We start from the raw sequence: 24,547 nt of genomic DNA on the forward strand, positions 1-24,547 counted from the left end.
TGTGACCGTATCGCGTTTACATTTTAAGGGCAAATAATAAACCAAATCCAGTATTCTCGTTTCGCTTTTGCACGTTTATTTAACAATTACCAAAAAAAAAAGTTAAGAACTAAATTATAAATTACAGTGCTTATTCTTTGACGCGTTTGGCTTCAGTAGCATCGAATGGCACCTCCTCTACTTTGGAGAAACCGCTGATACGTATAATTTTGCCTGTGCCCTCCACATTGAGATGCTTGGCAAATTGTTGAGCCGGCGAGAGAGCCGCTTCTTCAGCCGTTTTGTAGCCATAATACTTGGCCCAATCATTGCGACCCGTGTAGACCATATAGCAGACGAGTCCAAATGCCTGCCAAGCCAGTATCGCGTATCCAATGCTGAGGCGGCGCTTCCACAATTCTGCGCGATTCTCCGCTATGGGATTTGTGTGACGTCGAACAAACCGTCTCAGCCATTTCATCTCAAACAAGGCCATTTTCCGTAATTTGTATTATGTAAACAGTTTTATTTACGAATCGCGTTGTGCGGTGAACTTCAAAACAGAAAGAAATGTGAAAACCGCAATCAGCTGTTCACCACAAGAGATGAACAACACTGCGCTGCTTAGTGATGTGCAACTGTCAAAAGCAGTGATAAAACTATCACGATTCTTATTGTGATTTATTTTGTTTGCAAAATATTTACGAAAGTTATTTGAAATAAATTGAAATCATATCAATTAACTTGTAAAAAAAATAAGTCCAGAAGTTATTGGCCAAAAGACGCATTTATTTGGTTTTCTAAAGCCTTAAAAACAATCGTGTGATTCTACTTGAACAAAAATCACAGTCGCATCTCATCTCTATTGCGCATAACACTCACATAACAACAGAAGCAAAAATATAGAAGCTTCTCAATTAATTGCAATTATATTTGGCAACAAATCAATTTATTGTTGATGTGATAACTAAATAGCAATTAAATAACAAACAATCGCATCACAGTGGCAAGTGTCTTATGTTTTGGGCCAAAGTGGCAACGCTATATTGGCAAACAAACGGTGCTTCATAGAATGCAATGCAGTTTTTTTTTTTTATTTGTTATAACATAACACTATACCAAAAACTCCCAAAACTTTGATTTCAAATTTTGCAAGTTAGACAACTTAATGCAAAATTGCAATAGGTGAGTTAAATGATGCTGTAATTAACATAGCACATATGTTAGATTTTTCTAGTAATAAAGTCTTGTATGTAGAACCTCTGCAGAATTTTGAAGTTATTTCGGCTGCAAGATGCCTACTGCGCAGCAGACGCCACAGCAGACGCAACAACAACAACAACAGCAACAACAACAATTGACCAATGAGGACAACAATGGCGTCAATGAACTCAAGTTAGAGGATGACAATATGCCAAATTTATCAACACTGTCACTGGATGAGCTAAAGCAGCTCGACCGCGATCCCGAGTTCTTTGATGATTTCATTGAGGAAATGTCGGTGGTGCAGCATTTGAACGAGGAACTCGACTCCATGATGAATCAAGTGGAGAACATCTCACGTAAGTTGTCATCATCATTTGGCATTGTACACGGTTTAATTGTTCTCAATCACGCAGGTGAAAACGAAAGCAAGGGCTCACATCTTGTGGAGCTCAAGCGGCGGCTCAGTGATGACTATACGGCGTTAAAAACGCTAGGTGAAAAGTGTGACCAGCTGAACAAGAAATACTTGAAGAAATCCGAGGAATATGCCCCACAGCACATCAGAGTAAATATGGTTCACTAAACCCATACCACATATACTTACTATTTGTGTTCTTTATGCAGGAACTATTGCAAATTGCTGCATCCAATGCGGATGCCGATTGCGATCGGCATGTGGAGCATTTTTTGAATGGCAAAATCGATGTGCAGACATTTCTAAACACTTATCAAAGCTCGAAGAAGATTAGCGCAGAGCGCAAGGCCCGCGAAGAACGTCTTGGCACACAATTAAGTGCACTAGAGCGTGCGGGCATCTAAAATAATGAACGAGAGTTTCGAGGATTTTTGTCTATATAGAATTCTCTGTGCTCGCGTTTTTGCTCATTTGCCCATTGTTTTTGTGTTTTACCCCCTTAATACAAACAATATATATATGAGAGAGATGTTGTTCTTCGCAAAACCGCAATATGTAGTGATTAAGGTTTTTAGCAATTTAATATGTAGAACAAACAACGCGATAGTTATTTATAATTCTAGTGTATATGTAAAGAGATAATAATGCTATACTACTATGTATGTACATCTTAAGTCGTTAGGGCAATCAAATTATGGTTTTTTTTTAATTGTATGGAATTTGTGTAATAACCAACCACAACCAAGATTGTATTGTATTTAATTGTCGTCGATAGGCGACGGTCCAAATAACTTATTATCCAACCGAATGTATGCGTATGTACCAAGGAAATATAATGTGTATGACTTAAATATATGTATTTACAAAAGATTTCAAATATTTGCGTCTTTTATATTAATTCAATAAGTACGTTTAACGCACAAATCAAATAGACCGCTAATACTGAGTTGTCAACCGACTATCGATACCCTAATTATCGATACGGGATATCTACTTTATTGCTACATGTCGGAGGAGCTGCCACTTATAATATTTAAAAAACGTGGCAACGCCAGTTTTAATCAACAGATCCCGCCATTTATGCGGCGCATCATCAGTTTGCAGAAATAAACGCATTCGACATTGTGGACATTCATTTAAAATATTGAACAAATCGGATAAAACGTGTAAGAAATATGACGAAATGCCTGTTGTGTCACAGTGCCAACAACGATGAGCTTTTGCTGGGTAAAATGCACTCTCGTCGACATGGCCGCGTTACTGTTCATGAGAATTGTTTGGTGGGTAAAGGACAACAACAACACGTCCAATAATTTGCTAACATTTTGTTTGTTACTCTTGCAGTATTTAAGCTCGAATTTGGTGCAGCACGGCAGTGAAACTAGCGACGATATTTGCTGTTTCACTTTAGCAGATATCAAAATCGAATCACAACGCACACAAAAATTGGTAAGTTTTCGTTTTGTTTTTGTGTTTGTGTTTATTGCAGGCAATTTACATACATATGTATGTATGTATGTAAAATGTATGTAAAATTTACTCAACAGGCAGCAACAGCATCAATTATTATTATACCTGCCACCTGCGTCCGACTTTTTACTCTTGTATATCTTTAAAGCCGAACCATTATTAAAATTAATTCAAGTCTTCTTCCACACCTTAAAAACCGAAATATACAAATGTTCACTTTCGAATTGTTATAACTAGTTCTCTTCATTATTTCAGAAATGTTTCTACTGCCACAAAAACGGTGCCAACATTGGATGTTGTGCCACAAAATGCCATCGATCATTTCACACCGAATGCGGCATCAAGAATGGAGCCCAGAATCAATATTGCAACACGTACAATTCCTTTTGCAGTTTGCATGTCAAGAAGTTCGCACAGCGACCCAAGGATCAAGAAGAATGTGCCGTTTGCCTGGACACGTTGCTCAAAAAGGAACAATTCAAGTTCACGGAACACATCTTGGGCAAGTGTTGCAACCGTGGCTGGTATCACAAGCGCTGCTTGCAACAATATGCCAACTCGGCGGGATATTTCTTCAAGTGTCCGTTGTGCAACGATAAGGAAAAGTTTCATTTGGTTAGCATGTGGGGCATCTATGTGCCAAATCGGTAAGAGATCATTGCCAGCAAATAATTGCAACTGAAATTATAAATTTACTTTGTATTTTTAGTGATGCTTCTTGGGAACAAACAGATGCCTATGACGGTGAACGGATGTTGACGACTACGTGCACAGCCGAAAATTGTCAATTGCGTCGCGAGAATCCAGATGAATCGGTATCGGAAATTCTATTGTATTGCAATCTCTGTGGAGGCAATCCAATGCACACACAGTGCACACCATTGGACACTGAAGATTATTGCTGCAACGATTGCAATGGCGTGACAAATGATACAATCGATCCGCAACTGAATGACACTTTGATTCCAACGGAAACTGCCACGAACTTGAATGGTTCACACATGAAATTCGAGACAATGGAACATTCAATGAAAAAAGAGGAGAATGCTCCAAGCATTACGCCTTTGCGTCCACGCAATTGTTCACCGTCCGCAGAACGTCAAGATTCTCGTTTTCGTAATCGCAACATTTGCATGACAACGACTGACATGAAGGGAGAGGAGGAGAATAACGAGAATAAACGTGGCCCCATCATAGTTAACAAGCTGGAAAAGGAGAATTCTTCACCGATTTTGCAAGATCAACGCTTAGGGCATGCCATGGAAGCAGCGCTTGAACCGAAATTAAAGATCGAAGATCAATTGAGCGATTCTGATATAGGAGATGATTTGGAAATCGTTTGTGCATTGCTAAAGAAGCAAGAGGAAGAATCACGCAAAGCCAATCAATTGAAATATGATCAGATGCCGGTTTCCGATCAACGATCAAGTCACGGTGATCAAGCATCGCTTGAGTCAAAGTCTGAGATCAAAGATAAGTTGAATGATTCGGAGATGGGAGATGATTTGGAAATCGTTGTTGCAATGCTCAACCAGAAGAAAGCAGAAGCAGACGCGGCAAGGGAGGCTCTTAATAGGGACATGCAATGGGAGGAGGATAAAGAGAATAATCAGCTAACTTCAAATACAACTGCAACTCAAACGCCTTCAATTCGTTCTCGCTCCAGACGCAAGACAATCTCAGAGGAAAAGTCTACGCAATCGAGTGAAACAGCTATTGAAATGCGTGAAACTCGTTCGCGATCGAGACATCGATTGTCACAGGATGTGAATGTAAAGCATGTTGAATCTCAGCCGGAGAATATAACTGTGCGTTCAAGACTGAGTTGCCGATTGTCCCCGGATGTGAATGTTGATCATATTGAATCTCAGGCAGGAAAGAATACTGTGCGTCCATCGCGTTTGCGTTCAAGACTGAGTAGCCGATTGTCGCAGGATGTTAAATCTGATGAATCTCAGTCAGAAAAGATGGCTGTGCGTCAAACACGTTCGCGTTCGAGATTGAGTTGCCGATTGTCGCAGGATGCCAATGATGAACTTGTTCAATCCCAGCCAGAGAAGGCTACAGTGCCTCCAACGCGCTCGAGACTGAGTTGTCGATTGTCCTTGGATGTGAATGTTGATCACATTGAATCTCAGGCTGAAAAGGATAATGTGCGTCAAACGCGTTCACGCCAACGTCGTGCCTCAATTGCCGTGACACCGCAACTGTCTTCCGAAACAATGCGTCAAACACGTTCACGTTCGCGTCTCAGTGGCTACCCCAAAGATACAAACAAAGTGCCTCAGCCAACTGAGAATCGTGCAGCTCGATTGCGTCAAAGACGCGGCACACTCGTTGTGGAGAGATCAGCGAAGGAGAAGTCGCAATCGCCGCCTTTAAAACATCAAACGCGCTCACGCTCTGCCTTAAAGCGCAGATCACCGACGGACTTGCATGTAGGTCGGCATCCAATGCGTCGTCGTAGCCAACACGCGCTGCAGCCCGAGGCGTTGTTGAATTGCTGTTGAAGAGCAATTGAGAGTCCAATGATCTCATGTGGTTTCATGTACCGCATCCATTTATCTTTTAAGCGTGAAGTTTGCAGCTATATTTTTTTATAAAACATATTCACCAAGTTAAGAAATGAAGAAAACCTGGTATAAGGCAGTTTTTAAAGGACACGAATCTCTTCAATTTAATGTATTTTCATTAAACACATCCACCAACCTGGAAAATATTGGTGCATATTTTTTTTTTAAGTTTGTAAGTTGTGAATGCTAAAAATTTTTGTTTGCTAATTGTTGGTTATTTTTACCTAATGTAATAAATGGATTTTTTTTTTAATAAATTATTTGCACATCAACTAGACAAGGACTGAAGATGTGATTCCCAGAATATCTCGCTCGGATTTGTGCATTGCTATCGTTATCGATATACCAACATTTAATACGTTTCTATGCTGCAATTTTGCACAAGTAGGTGCTCATCGAAGATGTTTTTTTTTTAGGACAAAAAAGAAACAACTACATAAGAAATATATTTATTATTTTGCTAACGATAACTTATTATAAAAGTTATTTGAATTTTATCAGTGAGGAAAAAAAAAATATAAAATATATATAATAAAATGAAACTAAAAAAAAAACATATCAGAGCGGAACGTCAATGTGACCACACACCAAGAGCCAGCAGCAGAATATACTAGACTCATGTCACTATACATACTAGGCTATGGAAAAGTTGGGTATATTTGAGACCAAAGTAGTTATATTTGATGGTTGAGATTTGGTCACACTGCATTCCATATATTCGTGTGTTAGTAATAGTTTACTCATAATATGAATATTATTTAGGATTATGATTTTAATTAAGTTAGTGCAAACAGTCAGCAGAGCAGGTGCGAAATAATTGAAAACATAATTGCAACACCAAAAAGTGAATATTTGTGAGTGAAAACGAGCGACGACGCCTAACGCCTAAAATACAACAAAAAATCGAGGCATAATCCGCTGGCTTTGTGTGCACGAAAGGGAGAGGGAGAGTGACTAGGGAACCAAGCAGCCAGCAGAAGACGGAGAAGGAGAGAGGGCGACTTGCTAATTTATTGTGCGTGTGTTTGTGCGTTCGTTGAGTTGTGACATTATTAATATAAGCATTATAATTGTAATATTTTTGAAAAATACGCACACCAGCAGCGCAGCAACTCAAATAACCATTGTAAGCAAAAGTTCCACTGTGCTTCCAACACAGCAACAGCAACAACAACTGATAAAATACATGGAAAGACAGACGTGAGCGTCAAGTGCTTTAACGCCGGGGCGAGAATTAAATAACAAGTAACAAAAGAAGCAACAAAAACAACAACTATAAACTCTACGTACAACAACAGCAATAACAATAGAGAGAGAGCTTATCACACATACACACACCCGCAGCTTCAGCAGAACAACAGTTTATCATATTGTTTAAGCAACCGGCGGCAGCAAGCAGCAGCAGCAATAATCAGCATCAGGCACACAGGCAGGCAGCGCTGTGGGAGTGAGAGAGAGCGAGATAGGCACACGCCAGTGTATGTGTGTGGGTGTGTCTGTGTGTGCATGTGCGTGTATGTGGGAGCAAGGCACAAACACGACGGCAAACAACACCACCGGCAGCGGCAGTAACAACAACAACAACTACAACCGCAACTACAACAATAGCAACAAGCAGTAACGAAATTTTTTTTTGCATTGTTCCGCAACTTGGACGCCGATTAACAATAAATTAAAACACCAACAACTACAAGCAGTAGAAGCAGCAGCAGCAGCAGCTCCAAAATGGCACGCCACTTTGATCATATGTTCAAGTTGCTTATAATTGGCGACAGCGGTAAGTGTAAAATGCAAATACACACACACATACATACATATGTATATACAAACCCAAACACAAACTCACACTCAATCACTAACATGCTCACATATCCGCTGACAAGCTTGCATGCTTAGACATACGTGCGTATGCGTAATATGCGCTTGCATTTTTGCATGTTTTTCACCTGACCAACAACAACAGCAGCAGCAAGAACAACGCGAGAGCGTTATAAATAGCAACAATTCATAAAGCAACAACGAAAAAGTGCAACGTTTGTGCTCAATTCAACATTTGGGATCTTTTCGTTGTTATTTTTTCTTTGTGCGCTGTCTTCGCTGTTCGCTGTGTTGTTGTCTCGACCAATCAGCTGTTTTGCCTTCCCTCTTTGCGAGAGACTTAGTGTAAATGAGAGAAGTTTGACCCAAGCTTGGACAACTGGTTTGTGTCTTCGTTAAGCATGGGTTGAAATATATGCTAAACTTGACTTTGGTTCCTCAATCAACAAAAAACGCTTCGAATCATGTACGAGGGTTGCTATTTAAGTTTCTGGCCTCTGGTCACTTCTAGCCCTATTGGGACCAATTGGCTATTTCCCAAAAAAAGTTTGGACTTTTATCAATAAAAGCTCCATACAACTTGTTCATGAACGAGCACGATTGATCTCGATAAACGATTAATCAAAAACTTACCTCGGCAGAAAAATCGAATTAACTCGTGAACACTTTCGAGCAATTATTTTTCACAACTTTCAACTTGGATTATTACGATTAGAGTGCACCGATGAACTTAAATCTTTATAAGGCGATTAAGTGTCATCCTATAGCCCTGTGAAATACTGGTTTAATGGATTCTATCGTGGCCGATAGATCGTCATGTGACATATCGTGAGATAGAGGCATCCTTTGACATTTCTTCCACCAGAATACATTCGATATTGCATAAACACCTGGTCGTAAAAAAGGATTGTTCTCGTTGGATCCCGCACAATTTGACAATTGCTCAAAAAAAGGCTTGTGTGAATTGGTTCAAAGAAATTTTGAAAAAATACATTCCCTGTGCTTCAAAAGACATTTATAAGATCGTCACAGGTGACGATTCATGGATCTATGGTTATGAGCCCAAAACAAAACAGCAATCGACCGTGTGGGTCTTTGAAGACGAGCCAAATCCAACGAACCTTGTTCGTGGAGGAAGCACTATTCAGCAAATGGTCGCCTGTTTCTTCGGTAAAACTGGTCATGTGGCGACAGTTTCGCTTGAGCAATGTAGGACGGTCAATTCTGAGTGGTACACCACAATTTGTTTGCCTGAAGTCCTTGTAGAAATTCGAAAAACGATCAAGAAAAGTTGGATCATTCCGCACCATGACAACGTGAACTCCAACACACCAGCTCAAACCCGCGCCTTTTTTTTGCGGTCAAAATGTGGAATTCATGGGTCATCCGCCGTACAGCCCTGACTTGGCACCCAATGACTTCTTTTTATACCCGCACATCATCGAAAAAAGGCGTGGTCATTTGAGGGCATTCAAAAGTATATAAATCTTGCTGGAGAATACTGTGACAAACAATAAATCCATTTTTTTTTTTTTTTTTTATAAATATTCGCATTTTCATTATTAGGCCAGAAATATAAATAGCAACCCTCGTATTTACTTATTGTTATTCATTATTTATTTCTTTTTATTCATTTCTTATTACTTTATTTTGAAATTAACTTAAGTAAATGTTTCGTGCTTTTTGTCTTCACTTAATGAACAACAGCCCGGTTCTTCATTAAGCGCTGGACTCAAGCTTAACTTAAAGAATAGTGTTTTAAGAATACGTATATTTCCTATGTCTTGTTCGTTAATGTGCAATGTTTATGTTTTGGCAGATTTCGTAGAATCGATCAATTGATTTTCTCTTAAACTACTTTAAAAACGAAACTCGTAAAGCTCTAGTTTGTTGCTAACTGCGGCTGTAATTGGAGAAAAGCAATTTACCAAATCATTTATTTTTGGATAAACAATCGTCGAACATTCCACACAAATTTCATGGAATTTTCTTTTATCTCTTTTGCTCACTTAACGCTCTCTTCTTGAAACCCATTTAACAAATACATTATTCATGGTTTTTCTTTCTTTTTTTTTTGTTTTGTCTAGGTGTGGGCAAATCCTCGCTTCTTATACGCTTCTCAGATGACACATTCTCGGGCAGTTATATAACGACAATTGGCGTGGACTTTAAGATACGCACGGTGGTCATCGATGGACTGCGTGTCAAGCTGCAGATTTGGGATACCGCTGGCCAGGAACGTTTTCGCACCATCACCAGCACCTACTATCGAGGCACGCATGGAGTGATCATTGTTTACGATGTGACGAATGGCGATTCCTTTGCGAATGTGCGACGCTGGCTCGAGGAGATCCAAAACAATTGCGATGTCGTCAACAAAGTATTAGGTGAGTATTCTCTGTCATGTATCTGAAATGAGATATAAATAAATGTATGTGCAATCTTCGTTTTTTAGTGGGCAATAAAAACGATGATCCGGATCGAAAGGTTGTCATTACGGAGGATGCGGAACGATTTGCGCGACAAATGGATATTCAGCTGTTCGAGACATCCGCCAAAGATAACCTCAACGTTGAGGATATGTTTCTGTCGATAACGCGGCAGGTGCTCAGTCATAAGCTGCGCACCGCCTCCGATGAGCAGCAAAAGGATCGCATTGTCGTGAGCAACAAGAAGGGCAATCGGAAATCCAATAAATGTTGCAGTTGAAAGCGGCGTCGTTGCAGTCGAATCTTGATGAGAATATGTTGTGGTGGCGCGTAGTACAGGTTCATAATGGCACACACATACACACACACACAAACAGATAGACCAACATGTAGTTTACACACACACACACACACAAGACAAGTTTTTTTTTTTGTTTTAATTTTTGTAATGCCTCAGAGCCGTAAAAGAGAAAAGAAAAATTATGAAAATGTAAAGCGCAATTAATTGTATTTAGCAATTTATATACATATTATATACATATATATAAATTCGATATGTATATATATATTTGTGTATATATATACATATATGTATCTCGATATACGTATATCTATATATATTATATATAAATATACATAAAGATGAGAAAAAAAAACAACAAAAAAAGAAAAAAACAAAACAAAACAAATTGCATATTTATACAAGAATATATTTATATTTGAAACAGAAACAAAAAACAAAAACAAACAAAATCGTATTTACAATATTATATTATAATACTAAATAATGATAACGATAATTGAAACAATAATTGCGATTATACGCAGCAGCTGAGAAAACGAGACAGAATGAGAACAAAACCAACAAATGATCTATGATTATTATACGTTTCATCGTTGTATTATTATTTATCAATTTTGTGCGACAAAAAATGGCATTTTGTACAACACTTTCGCCAAGGAAACTATTTTTAACAACCCCCCTCCTAAAACTGAAACTGATATTTGCCACAGCCACACACACACACACTCACACACACATATAGTTCAGTTATCAGATGAATTTTTGATATGTGTAGTATTCGATCATCAATCAAACTTCACTTCCAATTTTGATATTTGACCACCTCCTTGCACTTACCACTTAGTTATGTTCAATTTATCAATTATATATTGTGTAATTAATATAATTATTATTATATATATTTTTTTGTTTTTTTTTTTTGTCGGGTCTGTAAATTTGTTTTCCATATGCCAATTAGATATGAAAGTGAGATCAATAATAACTGTATATGATTGTATTTACTATATAGATTGATAATAGACTCTTTTTAAAATCAGAAATCGTATACATATTTATTGTGTTTCAACACCAAATATAATTATTTAATGGCAGAGACTTTTAGAAAGTGCGGTAAATCCATAGTTAATTACTATCCACACTATACATGCATATATAATTTGATATATACTCGCATATACCTCTATATATGTATATGCTATATATACATATATATACTTGTATATATTCATATTCACAGCAGAATGAGAACGAGTATGAACGTTATAAAATAAAGCCACTAATTCAATTTTTAAATAACTCTCTTGCACAACTTTTTGCTAGTGTGTAAGTATGGTTAAAGTACAGAACAAAAAAGGATATTTAATAATACAATTTATATTTGCAGATGATGTAGATTGTGCAATGGAATTTGAAGGTGTCTTTAATACAGTTGCAACAAATTTGAGTGGATTCTCTTTGACGAACTTTAGTTAGGAATAACAAAGTTAGCCTCTCCTTTTTTTATGCATTTAATTGCTGTAATTATTCTTTTTTGTAGCAGCTACACAAAGGTTATTAGAAGTTTGTCCATATATATATATATATATATATATATTTGTCCGTATAAACAGATTTTGATATTTAATAATGAGCTAAAATTTGTAGAAGTTATTAACGAAACACTTTTAGATGGCAAGAAGCGGTTGCTGAAGTCCAGTTTTAATTGCTTTGATTGACAATTTGGTATATTTTGACACTCAATAGTATATTCTGTACTCAATGGTATATTTTTAATGGAAATGTATATCGATATAGCAAAAAAATAACCTTCGGTATATTTCAGTATATTTTCGTTAAATAATAATACCACAATGTTTTGATTTTATTGAGAGTCAAGCTTTCTTATATGTTTCCTTTTATAGGTAGAGTTTTTCATTTATCAATTGCTAAAATCCAATATTTATAGTATATAGCTATATATTTAATCGCCACAATTTTGTATTTAAAAGCTTTGTAAAGCTTAGGCAATTCTTTAAATTTGCTGGCTGCCTAATGTAACATATTCAAGTTGACATTTTTAAAGACAATTTAATGGTGGTTTTTAATACTTTTTAAAATAATTTATTATCAATTATTTGATTTTTGTTGCTACCAAATTTTAAATCTTTAACTTGACATTTTTAATAGACCATTTTATGGTGGTTTTTAATATCTCCTTTTTTAACTAATTTATATGCAATTTTTTTATTTTTTCTGCATAATTTAACAACTCTAAATTGTCAACTTTAAACAAAAATAATTTGTAATGAATTTATTTTATGTTGCAGTAACATAAAACATATTTAAATTGGCATCTTATATAGACAACTTTTTGGTGGTCTTTAATATTTACTTTCCTACATAATTTATAATTAATTACTTTATTTTTTTCTTAATTTTTTAAAACGTTTAAATTACCATCTTTAAAGAAAATAATTTGTATACCAATTATTTAATTTTTTGCTACCTAATTTAGCATCTTTGAATTGGCATCTTTCATAGACAATTTTTGGGTGGTCTTTGATATTTACTTTTCTAAATAATTTATAATCAATTATTCTAGTTTTTATTACCAATTATTCAATTTTTTGCTACTGAATTTAGCATTCTTAAATTCGCATCTTTTATAGCAAATATTGTTTAGCGATTTTTAGTACCCATTCCATAATCAAAGAGAGACGCAATTTGTTTGTAATTATATTTTTTTTTAATTCGTTTTTATTCGTTTTACAATTTGTATTTGTTTTGTTTTTTATTTAGCGGTGTCACAGGCGAATTAGGTGCAATTGGATTAATAGAAAAGCACTGAGAACTGTGAGTGAAAGTGAGTGAGAGTTTTGTTGTTGTTGTTGTTGCTGTTGCAGTTGTTGTTGTTGCGGGCAGGCAGTGCGGCGTTTTGGTAGCCAGAATGAACATCATCTAGCACTGTGAAACACTTAGACTTATGTTAGTGGTACTTGGCCACGGGGAAGGTGCGCGTTTGGCGGCACGAGACGAGAGCATCGCCCGATTGTCCGGCGGGGCAACGACAGACGGCGAGATGAGCTTTCGCCTCGCAGCTGGCGCCTGTGGCGCATTTGCCAATGCAGGGATCGACGCACTGATAGTTGATGCAAGCCCGGTGATCGGGGCACTCGTTGTTGCTCAAGCACTCGCCCTGCAACAGAGAAGAGAAGAATAAATCAAAGGCAATTTCAAATTGCGAAGTGCAAAACTTACGCGCTGACAGTGCGAAAGAGGATTGCCCGTGTGTCCGGGCAGACAATTGCAGACGGGACGTTCGCGTCCGGTGTTGTCGTGACCGGGGACACAGATGGCATTGGTGCCGCATGGATTGGGATCGCAGAGATCCTCCTTGGTGAAGGGGCGACAGCGCACAAACGGATCGCCAGTCATGTCGCGTGGACAGCTGCACACAGGCGTCAATCCACGCAGATTGCAATCGGCTCCAACGCCGCAGGCGCCCTCGCATGTGTTCTTGCAGATGCCATAGAAGCAGGCCGGGCGGCTGGCTGGACAATCGACATCGCCGTAGCATTCGGGACGGCATTCGGTGTACGGACTGCCAATGTAACCCTTGGGGCACTCACAGATGGCTCGATGGTTGGCCACCGTCTTGCAATTGGCACCGATGCCGCATTGGCCGCAGGAGGGGACGCACTTGTAGTTGCTGCACATGTCGCGGCCGCCGCAGTCGCCGTCGTGTTCGCATTCGTGGCGGCAACCGCTCAGCGGGTTGCCCAGATAGCCGTGGAGGCAGGAGCACGTTGGCACCGAGTTAATGATCTCGCATTTGGTGTTAATGCCGCACGGACTCGGATGGCATTGTTCCTCTGCAATGTACGAGTAATCGATGCGATAAATATATTGTTATTATTTTTATCGAGTAATCCCCGCCCATGACAATGTAATAAAGAAGCCAATATGGTATTGAAAATAAAGTGTTAACTATCAGGAATAAATGTGGACCACAAAGCGAGAAAAGAACTGAGTATAAATACAAGATGATTAAACATTGTGGAACTTGCTTGAGACTTCTGTAGCTATAGTTTTAAATAAAGTTGTAACCGCCTATAATATTAATTATAGTCGCTTCTATTGTATATAAATAAAATTTAAAATGAAATGCTCAAGTAAATCAATAAATAATAAACTTACTTCTATTCTAAAAATATAAATAAAATTATCAGGCTTAATAGCTAGCATTCCCTTCTTATAGTTATTATATTATTTTGTATAATAATTAACATGTAAATAAATAAATAATAAATTGTCAGGGTGAATTTCATACAAAATTCTAAATTCTTATTCAATTCATATACAAATTACTTCACTGCAATTAAATTTCGAGTGCAAAATTAAATATTGTAATAGTTTCATTTATGGAAGTTACTTAAAAAAAATATTAATTTTGAATTGAATGTTTTTTTGAATCACTGGCATAAAATCTATTAATTTCTTTTAATTTTTCTGTCACAAGGAAATTTGAATTAACAAATTTATATTTCTGTTAAATTCATTTCTGTAAATTACATAAAAAAAGTATTTCTTAAAATAAAGTACATTTCGAACTGAAAGTCAATTTTGTAATTTAAACATTTGTATTGCAAAAAATTGAATCTTTTTATGTATTTTTTCTTTGCATAAAGAACATTTTAAGTATTTTTTTTTTACATTTTAAAGTTGTTAATGCAAAAGATTGATTAATATTAAAAATTACCTAAAAACAAGTAAAGTTTTATGTCACATAAATATTGCAGATAAATGAATTGATTTCTTGAAAGGAAAGTATTTATGTATAAAGAAATATAATATATTCAAAATTTAAAAATTTGTATTGAATAAGAATTGATTTCTTTCTATGAAAATGAAACAAATTTGTAATATTAACTAAGTAGAAACAAGATAATTTTGATTTTAAAGTATTTTAATTTCAAAATAGAAAATTTTTTATAACGTGCTTAAAAAGAAGTTTGGAAATTTGTTTTGCAAAAATAAATATTTCAGAAAAGCTTGGCAATTTTATAATTGTATTTTGAAAAGCAAAAATGAAAATGCTGTTGATATTTCTCAATTTAAATAGAGATTTTTAGTCTCTACATTAAACACTTTTGAAACTGAATGTAAAAGCTGTTGACCACATTTGAATTAAGTTGAATGTCCTTAGGCGAAGTAAAGACTTCACTATACTTTAAGAGAATTTCCTTTAGGGGACAACTGCGAGTTTAGGAAACTTTTGAAGGAGACAAGCGCACAGGGTATTAAGTTTTGTGGCATTCAGCATTCGGTTATCAATTTCATTGAGTGCATTTAAATAAATTTCCAATTTAAATGCAAATTTTTTTGGTTTTTTTTTGTTGGTTCAGTATTGATTCATATGCATTGCAATTAGCATTTGGCTTAAGCCCATAAATTGAAGGCATAGAAATTTATATACGGCGATTGCAGCTGTCCCAACTCCTACACAGAAAGAGACAGCTACAGACAGAGAGAGAGAGAGAGAGAGAAGGACATTGGAGACGCCCATTTGCACTTGAATTCATGTCGCATATTTGTATATATATACACTGATGACTATATATGTATATATTCTGGGGATATACACAATAAGTACGTATCCATAATGTAAATTTCAAACAATAGGCAAAACAATGGAAATGGAAATGAAATCAGAGATGGCAGTACTCAAGTGGTCGACTGAAGCTATATTTTGTGGAGGAGGAGTCGATTGACCAAATCTATAAATAAATATGAGCATTTAGCTGTTGTTTTGTCCGTTGTTGAGTTACTTTTAAGCATTGCAATGATTGCCAAAGTGTGCCACAACTTTTGTCATGGTTACAAATGCCACAATTTCGAAATCATCATCATCATCATCATCATCATCATCATCGTCATCATCATCATTATCATCATCGTCATCAATGAAAGGAATCCGAAACAAGGATTGCCGCAAAGAAAGCCACGATAATTGTACAGCAAAAAAATGAAAGTAAATTATAAGTAAAAATTATGCGCATAAATGAGCTTTGACTACTATTGTATTTGAACTGAAACTGGAGCTGGAGTTGGAACTGTGGACGGAGACGAAGACGGAGACGGAGATGGAGACGGGGCCCATTGCTTTATTCGATTTATTCAGGGCTATTTCAAGTGCCATCGCCCAGCCACGCCCCCAATTATTTGCGCTTTGTTACTGCCGCATAAGTTGTCCACTATGCGGGGACATGGAGCGGGGAGCGGGGGGAGCGGGAACTGCCTTCGACTGCCCAACTGCTCCTTTGACCCAACAGCAAACCTGCACATGAATAACATGACCCTGCATAAATCACACTCTTCGACTGTGCCAAGCAACTAATGCGCCTTTCTATATACAACGACTTCTAAATGCTCTATATATAATATATGTATATCATTATTCTACTTATTTTCATGTAATATTAACATCTATATTCTGCAATACTTATTTATGCTAACTTAACTAACATTGAAGTTCACTTAAAAAATCTATATTCCGCAGTACTTTTTTTTTTAGAAGTGAGATAAAATAAATTATTGAAAATAAATTGGTATTTCATATATACATTTGAATATAAGGAGTTCAGCTGTTGAATATGTGAGAGCTTCAAACGATCACCTAAAGCAAAACAAGTTAAAAGTTAAGTTGAAGAAAATGTACGTAACGATAAAGTAAAGCAGACGTTGCCATTAGATCAGCAAATATAGTGGTTTCATTTGAACAATACTCCCAGCATAATGAAAATGAATAACAGAAATGTTATTCTTTTCACTTTTATAAAAGCAGAATTAAATTAGTTAACTTGAAGCAATTGCTACTATTCTAGCAGATGAAGTTGCTACTTTTTAGTTCTAGAAGTATACGAAAAGATGATGCTACTTTTCTAACGGAAAAAATTGCTAGTTCCTAGTGCTAAAAGTATAACAGAAGACTTTGCAACAATTCAAGGTTATGTTAGTGAGAAAAGGAAAGCAGAAGGTGTTGCTACTTGTCTAACAGAAGAAATTGCCAATTCTCTAGCAGAAGAAGTTGCTACTTTTCTGACAGAGGAAGTTGCTACTTGACAGTGTAAAAGTATAAAGAAAGAAGTTGCTAATTGACATTGCAAAAGTATAAGGGATAAAGATGCTACTTAGCAGGGCAATAGTATAGCGGAATAAAAGTATAAAGGAAGAATTTGCTACTTACTAGTACAAAAGAATAAGGGAAGAAGCTGCTACTTGCAAGTGTAAAAGTATAAAGGAAGAAGTTGCTACTTGCTGGTGCATTAGTATAAGGGATGAAGATGCTACTTGCTAGTGCAATAGTCTAACGGAAGAAGTTGCTACTTGCTAGTGCAATAGTCTAACGGAAGAAGTTGATACTTACTAGTGTAAAAGAATAAGGGAAGAAGCTGCTACTTGCTAGTGTAAAAGTATAAAGGAAGAAGTTGCTACTTGCTGGTGCATTAGTATAAGGGATGAAGATGCTACTTGCTAGTGCAATAGTCTAACGGAAGAAGTTGCTACTTGCTAGTGTAAAAGTATAAAGGAAGAAGTTGCTAATTGACATTGCAAAAGTATAAGGGATGAAGATGCTACTTGCTAGTGCAATAGTCTAACGGAAGAAGTTGCTACTTGCTAGTGTAAAAGTATAAGGGATGAAGTGGCTACTTCTCAAGCTTGCATTAGTGGGAAAAGGATAGCAGAAGGCCTTCGTTTTTTTTTTTTAGCAGAAGCAATTGCTAGTTGCTCGTTGCTAGTGCTAAAATTCAAGAAGAAGACATGAGTTGCAGGTAAAGAGAGAAAGAGAGAGCATGAATTATGAGAAACTGATTAATTTGCTATGTAAACAAGTGCATTTTGTTGTTCTATTTTGTGTGAAATGAAATTTTATAGAGAAATTCAATGAAAATATATTTTTTAATTATTTAAAATAGATATTGTAGTTTTGAAATTATGCTATTATAACAATTTAATGAATTACTATATAAATTTTAATATTTATATAAAAATAAGCCAATCCATTATGTAATCAATAATATAAACAAATGTAACAACGTTCTTAATCTATATGACCATCAAGCAGATAACATTGTTGGCTAAAGATATCGAGTTTGTAATAAATCTAATCTAATAATATAGAAATGGCAAAGCCGATAGCAAACTTATACAGACTGATATCATTTATAGTATGCAAGAGTATCGACATTTCTGGTTTGCGTCGTTCGCTTTCGCCTTCGCCTACTTGGCCCCGTCCTTGATCTTGACAATTACGAAACAAAATGCCAGCTAATTAGCATAAAATTACAAAGAGCAAGTGCGTTTTGTGTTGGGCGTTCATCACACAGCTGTTGTTGTTGTTCTTGTTGTTGTTGTATTGAGCGAGCAAAATATTATGCACGTCAACCTACATAAAAAATGAACTGAATAAAAAAATGAATCAATGCGAGCGCAGCCCAGCCCGAAAATGACTTTTTTTGGTCAAAACCAGTCAATTGGCTATAAAGCGACAACAACAATAATAACAAGTTTTTTGCGACTTAAATGTAAAGTGATTTGTGTACGCATTTCGTTGAAGCGAAGCGCGCTTTAGTTAATCACACATAATGAAATATTATCGTAATTTCATTGGCTCTAATCCTTAATTCGTTTTTATTAAAACATTTTCGGGCTTACCTGGATCGTTCAGATGGCACGAGGTATAGGGATCTCCGTTGTAGCCAGCCGGGCAACTGCAGACAGCAACATGATTTCTGGCCTGCAAAACATCATGTCATCATGTCATTTTCATTGGATGAAGCGAGCGCGAAGGTTGTCAACAACTTACGTCACAATTGGAGCCGATGCCGCAGGCGCCGACACATGGATTAACGCAACGATTATCCTTGCACTGCAGGTCGCCGCGGCAGTCGATGTTGTCGAGGCATTCGCCGCGATTGCAGTGCGTAAGCGGATTACCGCTAAAGCCGGGCGGGCAGGAGCAGACCGGACGGCCGCCGGAGGCCTCCTGGCACACGGCATTCACTCCGCACGGATTGCCGCTGCAGCCATAGGTCTGGCCTTCAAATGGGATGTCCAAAAAATACCAGATGGTCGCGGGTGGGAGGTGGCAGGTGGCACGATTGCAAAACAGAGCGAGAGAGAGAAAGAAAGAGAAAAGGTGTGCGGCAGTTGCATAAAGGTGTTTCGTGCGATTGCAAAATACGACTACGACTAATTTCAACTACGTGGTTATATACAAAATACATACAAACATCGGTGAGTGTGTGAGTGTGGTGATTCTGCGTATGTGTGTGTGTGTGTCTGTGAGTGTGATTAAGGATGATTTAAACTCGTATTAACCAAGTGCTTTCGTTAGCTCAACTTATCGTTGCATTTCCGCAAAAGTCGAAAACAGAACTTTGTCTTTTTTTGAATAAAAGCGAAGGAGTGCGGTATAATTCCAAAAATATACCATTTAATTTGTATATATGGTATATCATAAAAATACTAAAATATACCAAAAACTATATTTGGTATATTCATATAAGAATACACTAAAAATATACCATAGAGTGTAATATATATTACGTTGCCAGCCAAAGCAACTAAGACACGTATTATTCTTTAAGTAATCGCTCTAACATTCTTAAGAATTATAAGGACTATAGTTATTATTGTATTTACTTAAAATCATTCTACACTTGTTAAATTTTGTATCAATTCCACATGACAAATTAAAAAAAAATGAAAAATCATAAATAAATAAATAAATTAATTCATTCTACAAAATATTGACTAAATCATTGATTTACAAATTAATCATCTTTAAGCAAAAAAATTTAATTCAAATTCAACAAAAAAATGAATAATTATTAATACTATTTGTTTAGTGAAAATCGAATTATAATCATGATGAAAAAACTAATTTAATCTACTAAATATCTTGCTCTCTTACAGCTACTATAAGTGAATAATATTTTTGTTTAACAACAATTTAATCATTAACTAAAGTCTCCTATTTGCTAGCGTCTCAATTTATAAACAAAGTAAAGAAATAAATAAACAAAAATGCATTCATTGTAATATTTTATCAAACCATTTGCAACAAAATCTGCCGTACGATAATTTCACGGAAATGCTTCAATTTTTTTTTTTTGCTCTGGTATTAAAAGGTAAAAGTGCCTTTGGCAGTTAGTCAAGAGTTAAATCATAGACAACATTGTGTGAGTATGGAGAACTGTATTCTTGTATATTGTAAATACCACGTGTGTAGACTGGATTTGTATAGATCACGCGCTGCAGGGATCGGCCATCGTTGCCATAGGTGTAATACGTACGATATGAACAGTTGACACAACGCTTCTCTAGTTTTTTGCCCATCGAACTGCCGATTGCCATGAGCATCACTGCCAGGCCTAAGAGCCGTTGATACTGTAAAAACTGTTGAGGAAAATTGAAGAAATAAAAATGATTACAAAATTGTTATATTAAAAGTAGTAAACGTTTGTTTATGAACCAATTTAAAAGTTACTCTTTGCAACCTTAAATTTATTTAGAATGTACAACAAAAAAAATCAAATTTAAAAGACGAAATCATTGCAATGATAACTAATATTTCAAGAGCTAATGTGTTAGTTTATTGTACTAATATTTTGATTTAATTTTAAATTCAAATTTCAAAAGGAATACAAATTAAAAGAGCATATACAGCTATGCTCCTTAAAATAGTAGTGCGACTGATGCAACACTAAATTATGTTTTTTTTTTTTGGATCGTTGTAGATTCTTTTTGTAAAATAGAACCTAGACATAAGAAATAAGCAAAAAGTCCCTTAGATATGGTTTGTTTTTCTGTATCTTAAAGTTATGTCACTCAAATATGTATTGTGTCTTTTTTTGAAAAATGAATTTAATGTGGAATAACATTCCCTTTACTTTAATTTTTTTGCTATATACGTTAATTGACTTGCTTCTTTCGAATTGTTATATAAATATGCAGTTTACATATTGCTCTTAATTCGCAACAAATTCTTATTAACGAATTTCTACGCTTAACAAATTCTTAAAATATGTATTTTCACTAAAAGTCGAACTAATCTTAATAAGCTAACATTCGAGCCCCTCCAATTGCATTATCACGAATCTTATAATTGAAAGCAATAAAATGATATCACATCAAATGAAATTGATAAGCTATCGAATGAAATGAATACCTTGCATTTTATAGCTAATCAACCAGAAACTTGTTTACATAAAGTTCACTTTGCTTCACGCTCTTCAAAAAATACGGTGTGTCATAGCATTACTTGGAACGCAACGCAAAGCAACGCAAACAAACAAACAACAAAAAAAGTGAGAACAAAAATAACAAAATTCTAAATTCATAAATAAACAAATTAGTTTATCGTCATCGCATCGTCAGCGACAACAAATATCGTTAACATCGTCAGCGTATTAAGTATTACGACTGTGTCCGGTGAGCGTTAAATATTCGATTTAGTTGCGCTACTTAATTAAGATTGCTTTACCAAATTTGGTCCGTCATCTGGGCTCGATGGCTTTATTACATTATCTCGTTGAAGATTTGCGATCGTTTTGTGCTTGCGGATGACACATGGCAAATAAACTTGTTGTTGTTGTTTGTGCGCTGCTGTTTGACAAGTTCGATTTCAGTTCGAACACATTAAATGACTACGAAATTCCGCAAAATTATGCAAATTGGCAGCAGCTTGCCTGAATTACTTTCGGCCCCAAAAAAAGCAACCTCAAAATCACACTTGACTAGAGCAAAGTAAGACAGCAGCCGCTGCTTTGGCCATACAAGGTCAATGCAATAGGAATAGAATGATCTCAAATTATGATCGAATATTAATCGCTTCACATAAGTTTAGCTTAAAGCGTGCGATTAATCATCCGCATAATTCTAGCTAATTATTTTTACGGAATTCCCCAAAAATCGATTTGAGTTGTGAGCTATGTTTAACTCTCTAAGTTTGTGGGACAAATGTGTTATTTATTAAGCCAACTCAGAATATGATTGAAAGATCTAACTTTGCTAGTTTATCGTCTACCTAACATTCCCTTTTCTCAAATTTTTTTGTTATATGCATTAATTGACTTGCTTCCTGAGAAATTTACATATTGCTCAGAATTCGCAGAAATATTCTTGCAATTATTTTAATTCTTAGTATTTCGTACAATGTTTTGTGCTTTCTTTTCTCATTACAAATTCTTGCAATTATTTTTATTATTAGTATTTCGTACGATTCTTTTATATTTACTCTTAATATTGCATTTAATTGTGTATTACGAAATAATGTTATTTAAAATTCTTTTAAATTTTCTAACTCTTAGTCTTCATCTTTTTATTTATATTTAACAAAATGAAATTATATAAAATTGTATTAAAGCAAATAAATTTACTTAAATTATAAATACACATTTTTGGAGTCTCTTTTCGTTATTTTGTTTCATTTTATATCACTCGAAATTATTCAAATTGTAGGATCAAAAAAACCATCCGAGTCTACGTAAATTTATTACAAAATTTATCAGATTTTTCTCTTAACAGTTTGTCATTTTTTGTGTTGTTAGTTTGTCTGATTCATTGGCTAAGCCAAGTGCCGGAAGCAAACACTTCAAACAGAACTCAAATTGAAGGAATTTCCAGTGACGCCGACGCTTCACAATTTTTTTTCTTATTTTTTTTTTATTAATGTTTATTAAGTTCATTTAGTTTGAATATTCGGCTCACGTAGCATATTTAAATCATGTTTTATTTTGTTTGGCATTTTTATATCTCGATTTTGTTTTGTAAAATATCGAGTTAAACAGTTTGATTTGTTTGATATCTTTCAAGAGTTTTGTTTACATTGAACAGTTGCTCACTTGAATGCACTCACCATTTTCTTCTTCTTTTATGAAACAACAAAAACAACACAATAAAAAATATAGAAAAAAAAGGAGTAGAATTTGGGATGGATATAGTCGAGTAGTTGCCTAGATTAAAATTATATGCCACTTGAAGCGTTCGATTTGAACTAAAGCGGCTTCTAGACGGTCTTGGGCTATTTATAAGCCTGTCCACGTCCGTATCTCAGTATCTGTCTCAAAAAAAAAAAGGTCGCTGAGAACAGCTGAGAAGTGAGACAATACTCGTAGAAACCCAACGTTGGCGTCATCATCGCCAGAGTCAGAGCCAGAGACAGAGCCAGAGAGTTTTCGAGTCTCGGTTTTCGTCAAAGTTGACTTGACAAACTTGGCAGTGTTTGTCAGGTCGGAACTGCTTTTTGTTGTTCGATGTGTTTTATTTGATTTCAGTTAAAAGTCATTTACTGTTTCTTTGCTTTGCGTTGCTTAGCTTTGCCTTACACTCAGTCATTCATTCACTCATTTATTCATTCATTCATAGAGCTAGCTTAGCCATCAGGTTATTTATATTCGTGTACTTGACAACTTGCTTTTCGGTATATGAGAGTTCTCTTATGCGTAGGCGTCATATTTTAATGTGTTATTGTTTGTGCGCTATTCAATAAAATTCAATGCATTCAGTATTCGCTTGGTACATATTCATTACTTTTTGAATATATATTTAATATTTTTAATTCAAGGAATAAAGACTTGTAAAATCGTAAAACACATTTTTTATGCAACAAATTGTTATTATTTTGTACTATCTTGTGTATTTATATATGTATTTAAAAAAACATAAAAATTTATTGTAATCAATAAATTAATTGAATTTATAGACAATTAAAAATCAGAAAATGTATTTATTTGTATGATATTTTAGTTATTTATGGCAACGTTAAAAGTAAACTCATTTTTACTGCATCGAATTAATTGTTGGTAAAAATTGTTTATTATATTTATTCCATATTAGCAAAAATTTATTGACAGAAATTATGAAATAAAAGTATGTTGCAATTTCTTTAGTGAATTATTTAATTAAATGTCTAAATAATCATAATTTCAATTTTTAATTTCAAAATTGTATTTATTTATATTTTCGATTACTTATTGGGTGAATACAATTTTTTAATTTCTCAATTTCATTATAAGTTATATTTAATTACTTATAATTTCTTTTGTTTATTAGCAAAGTAAAAAATATTTATTTTTATAGCTAAAGCGCAGTCTTTATTTATATATTTACGATTTTAAATTTTGCACTAAAACTATATTCGAATTGTCTTAATTGCTAAATTTCTTTCATTTTTCAAAATTCAGATATTCTATTTATTTATTTATAATTTCATTTCAAACCAAAAAAGGATTAATTTCTTAAGCTAAAATACAACTCTAACATATTTTTATATAATAAAATTTTTTTTTAGCAAAATAAAACGCATAAA

General features: G+C 35.2%; 5 protein-coding genes across 8 annotated transcripts; 3 read left to right on the top strand and 2 right to left on the bottom strand.

Moving 5' to 3' along the window:
* Positions 1–53: 53 nt before the first annotated feature.
* LOC133847073 (uncharacterized) lies at positions 54–596 on the bottom strand. Its single transcript, XM_062281837.1, has one exon. It carries the CDS (start codon positions 473–475, stop codon positions 131–133), a length of 345 nt encoding a protein of 114 aa, XP_062137821.1. The 5' UTR covers positions 476–596; the 3' UTR covers positions 54–130.
* Positions 597–853: 257 nt separating this feature from the next.
* On the top strand, positions 854–2,479 carry LOC133847071 (vacuolar protein sorting-associated protein 37C). Of its 3 annotated transcripts, none has more exons than XM_062281835.1 (4): positions 854–1,164; positions 1,217–1,541; positions 1,599–1,750; positions 1,810–2,479. In XM_062281835.1, the coding sequence occupies exons 2-4, from the start codon at positions 1,274–1,276 to the stop codon at positions 2,002–2,004; spliced, it is 615 nt and encodes a 204-aa protein (XP_062137819.1). In that variant the 5' UTR covers positions 854–1,164; positions 1,217–1,273; the 3' UTR covers positions 2,005–2,479. The 3 variants fall into 3 exon arrangements, with proteins under 3 accessions (XP_062137819.1, XP_062137820.1, XP_062137818.1); XM_062281836.1 differs by having other exon boundaries at positions 1,225–1,541; XM_062281834.1 differs by having other exon boundaries at positions 857–1,164; positions 1,237–1,541.
* A 140-nt stretch (positions 2,480–2,619) lies between these two features.
* Positions 2,620–5,605, top strand: LOC133847070 (histone-lysine N-methyltransferase 2C). The gene is made up of 4 exons (XM_062281833.1): positions 2,620–2,880; positions 2,945–3,049; positions 3,326–3,717; positions 3,780–5,605. Exons 1-4 carry the CDS (start codon positions 2,776–2,778, stop codon positions 5,578–5,580), a joined length of 2,403 nt encoding a protein of 800 aa, XP_062137817.1. The 5' UTR covers positions 2,620–2,775; the 3' UTR covers positions 5,581–5,605.
* Positions 5,606–6,349: 744 nt separating this feature from the next.
* LOC133848995 (ras-related protein Rab-35) lies at positions 6,350–11,095 on the top strand. The gene is made up of 4 exons (XM_062284796.1): positions 6,350–6,658; positions 6,748–7,420; positions 9,549–9,848; positions 9,917–11,095. The coding sequence occupies exons 2-4, from the start codon at positions 7,369–7,371 to the stop codon at positions 10,168–10,170; spliced, it is 606 nt and encodes a 201-aa protein (XP_062140780.1). The 5' UTR covers positions 6,350–6,658; positions 6,748–7,368; the 3' UTR covers positions 10,171–11,095.
* A 1,801-nt stretch (positions 11,096–12,896) lies between these two features.
* Positions 12,897–23,238, bottom strand: LOC133848267 (neurogenic locus notch homolog protein 1). 2 transcript variants are annotated; one of them, XM_062283762.1, is made up of 6 exons: positions 23,096–23,238; positions 20,457–20,634; positions 19,040–19,272; positions 18,889–18,970; positions 13,432–14,045; positions 12,897–13,369 (listed from the first exon to the last, which is right to left on the bottom strand). In XM_062283762.1, the coding sequence occupies exons 1-6, from the start codon at positions 23,096–23,098 to the stop codon at positions 13,160–13,162; spliced, it is 1,320 nt and encodes a 439-aa protein (XP_062139746.1). In that variant the 5' UTR covers positions 23,099–23,238; the 3' UTR covers positions 12,897–13,159. The 2 variants fall into 2 exon arrangements, with proteins under 2 accessions (XP_062139746.1, XP_062139747.1); XM_062283763.1 differs by having other exon boundaries at positions 20,532–20,634; positions 23,096–23,237.
* Between the last annotated feature and the right edge of the window lie 1,309 nt (positions 23,239–24,547).

This window comes from Drosophila sulfurigaster, chromosome X, assembly GCF_023558435.1.
Source record: "Drosophila sulfurigaster albostrigata strain 15112-1811.04 chromosome X, ASM2355843v2, whole genome shotgun sequence".
NCBI classification, from domain to species: Eukaryota; Metazoa; Arthropoda; class Insecta; order Diptera; family Drosophilidae; genus Drosophila; species Drosophila sulfurigaster.

Coding starts and splice junctions, on each gene's coding strand:
- LOC133847073 (XM_062281837.1), bottom strand. CDS start 475: ATGGCCTTGTTTGAGATGAAATGGCTGAGACGGTTTGTTCGACGTCAC.
- LOC133847071 (XM_062281835.1), top strand. CDS start 1,274: ATGCCTACTGCGCAGCAGACGCCACAGCAGACGCAACAACAACAACAA. Junction 1,542..1,598: donor TCAAGTGGAGAACATCTCAC/GTAAGTTGTCAT, acceptor TCAATCACGCAG/GTGAAAACGAAAGCAAGGGC. Junction 1,751..1,809: donor ATGCCCCACAGCACATCAGA/GTAAATATGGTT, acceptor TTCTTTATGCAG/GAACTATTGCAAATTGCTGC.
- LOC133847070 (XM_062281833.1), top strand. CDS start 2,776: ATGACGAAATGCCTGTTGTGTCACAGTGCCAACAACGATGAGCTTTTG. Junction 3,050..3,325: donor CACAACGCACACAAAAATTG/GTAAGTTTTCGT, acceptor TCATTATTTCAG/AAATGTTTCTACTGCCACAA. Junction 3,718..3,779: donor GGCATCTATGTGCCAAATCG/GTAAGAGATCAT, acceptor TTGTATTTTTAG/TGATGCTTCTTGGGAACAAA.
- LOC133848995 (XM_062284796.1), top strand. CDS start 7,369: ATGGCACGCCACTTTGATCATATGTTCAAGTTGCTTATAATTGGCGAC. Junction 7,421..9,548: donor GCTTATAATTGGCGACAGCG/GTAAGTGTAAAA, acceptor TGTTTTGTCTAG/GTGTGGGCAAATCCTCGCTT. Junction 9,849..9,916: donor TGTCGTCAACAAAGTATTAG/GTGAGTATTCTC, acceptor TTCGTTTTTTAG/TGGGCAATAAAAACGATGAT.
- LOC133848267 (XM_062283762.1), bottom strand. Junction 18,971..19,039: donor GCATCGGCTCCAATTGTGAC/GTAAGTTGTTGA, acceptor GATGTTTTGCAG/GCCAGAAATCATGTTGCTGT. Junction 13,370..13,431: donor CTCTTTCGCACTGTCAGCGC/GTAAGTTTTGCA, acceptor TCTCTGTTGCAG/GGCGAGTGCTTGAGCAACAA.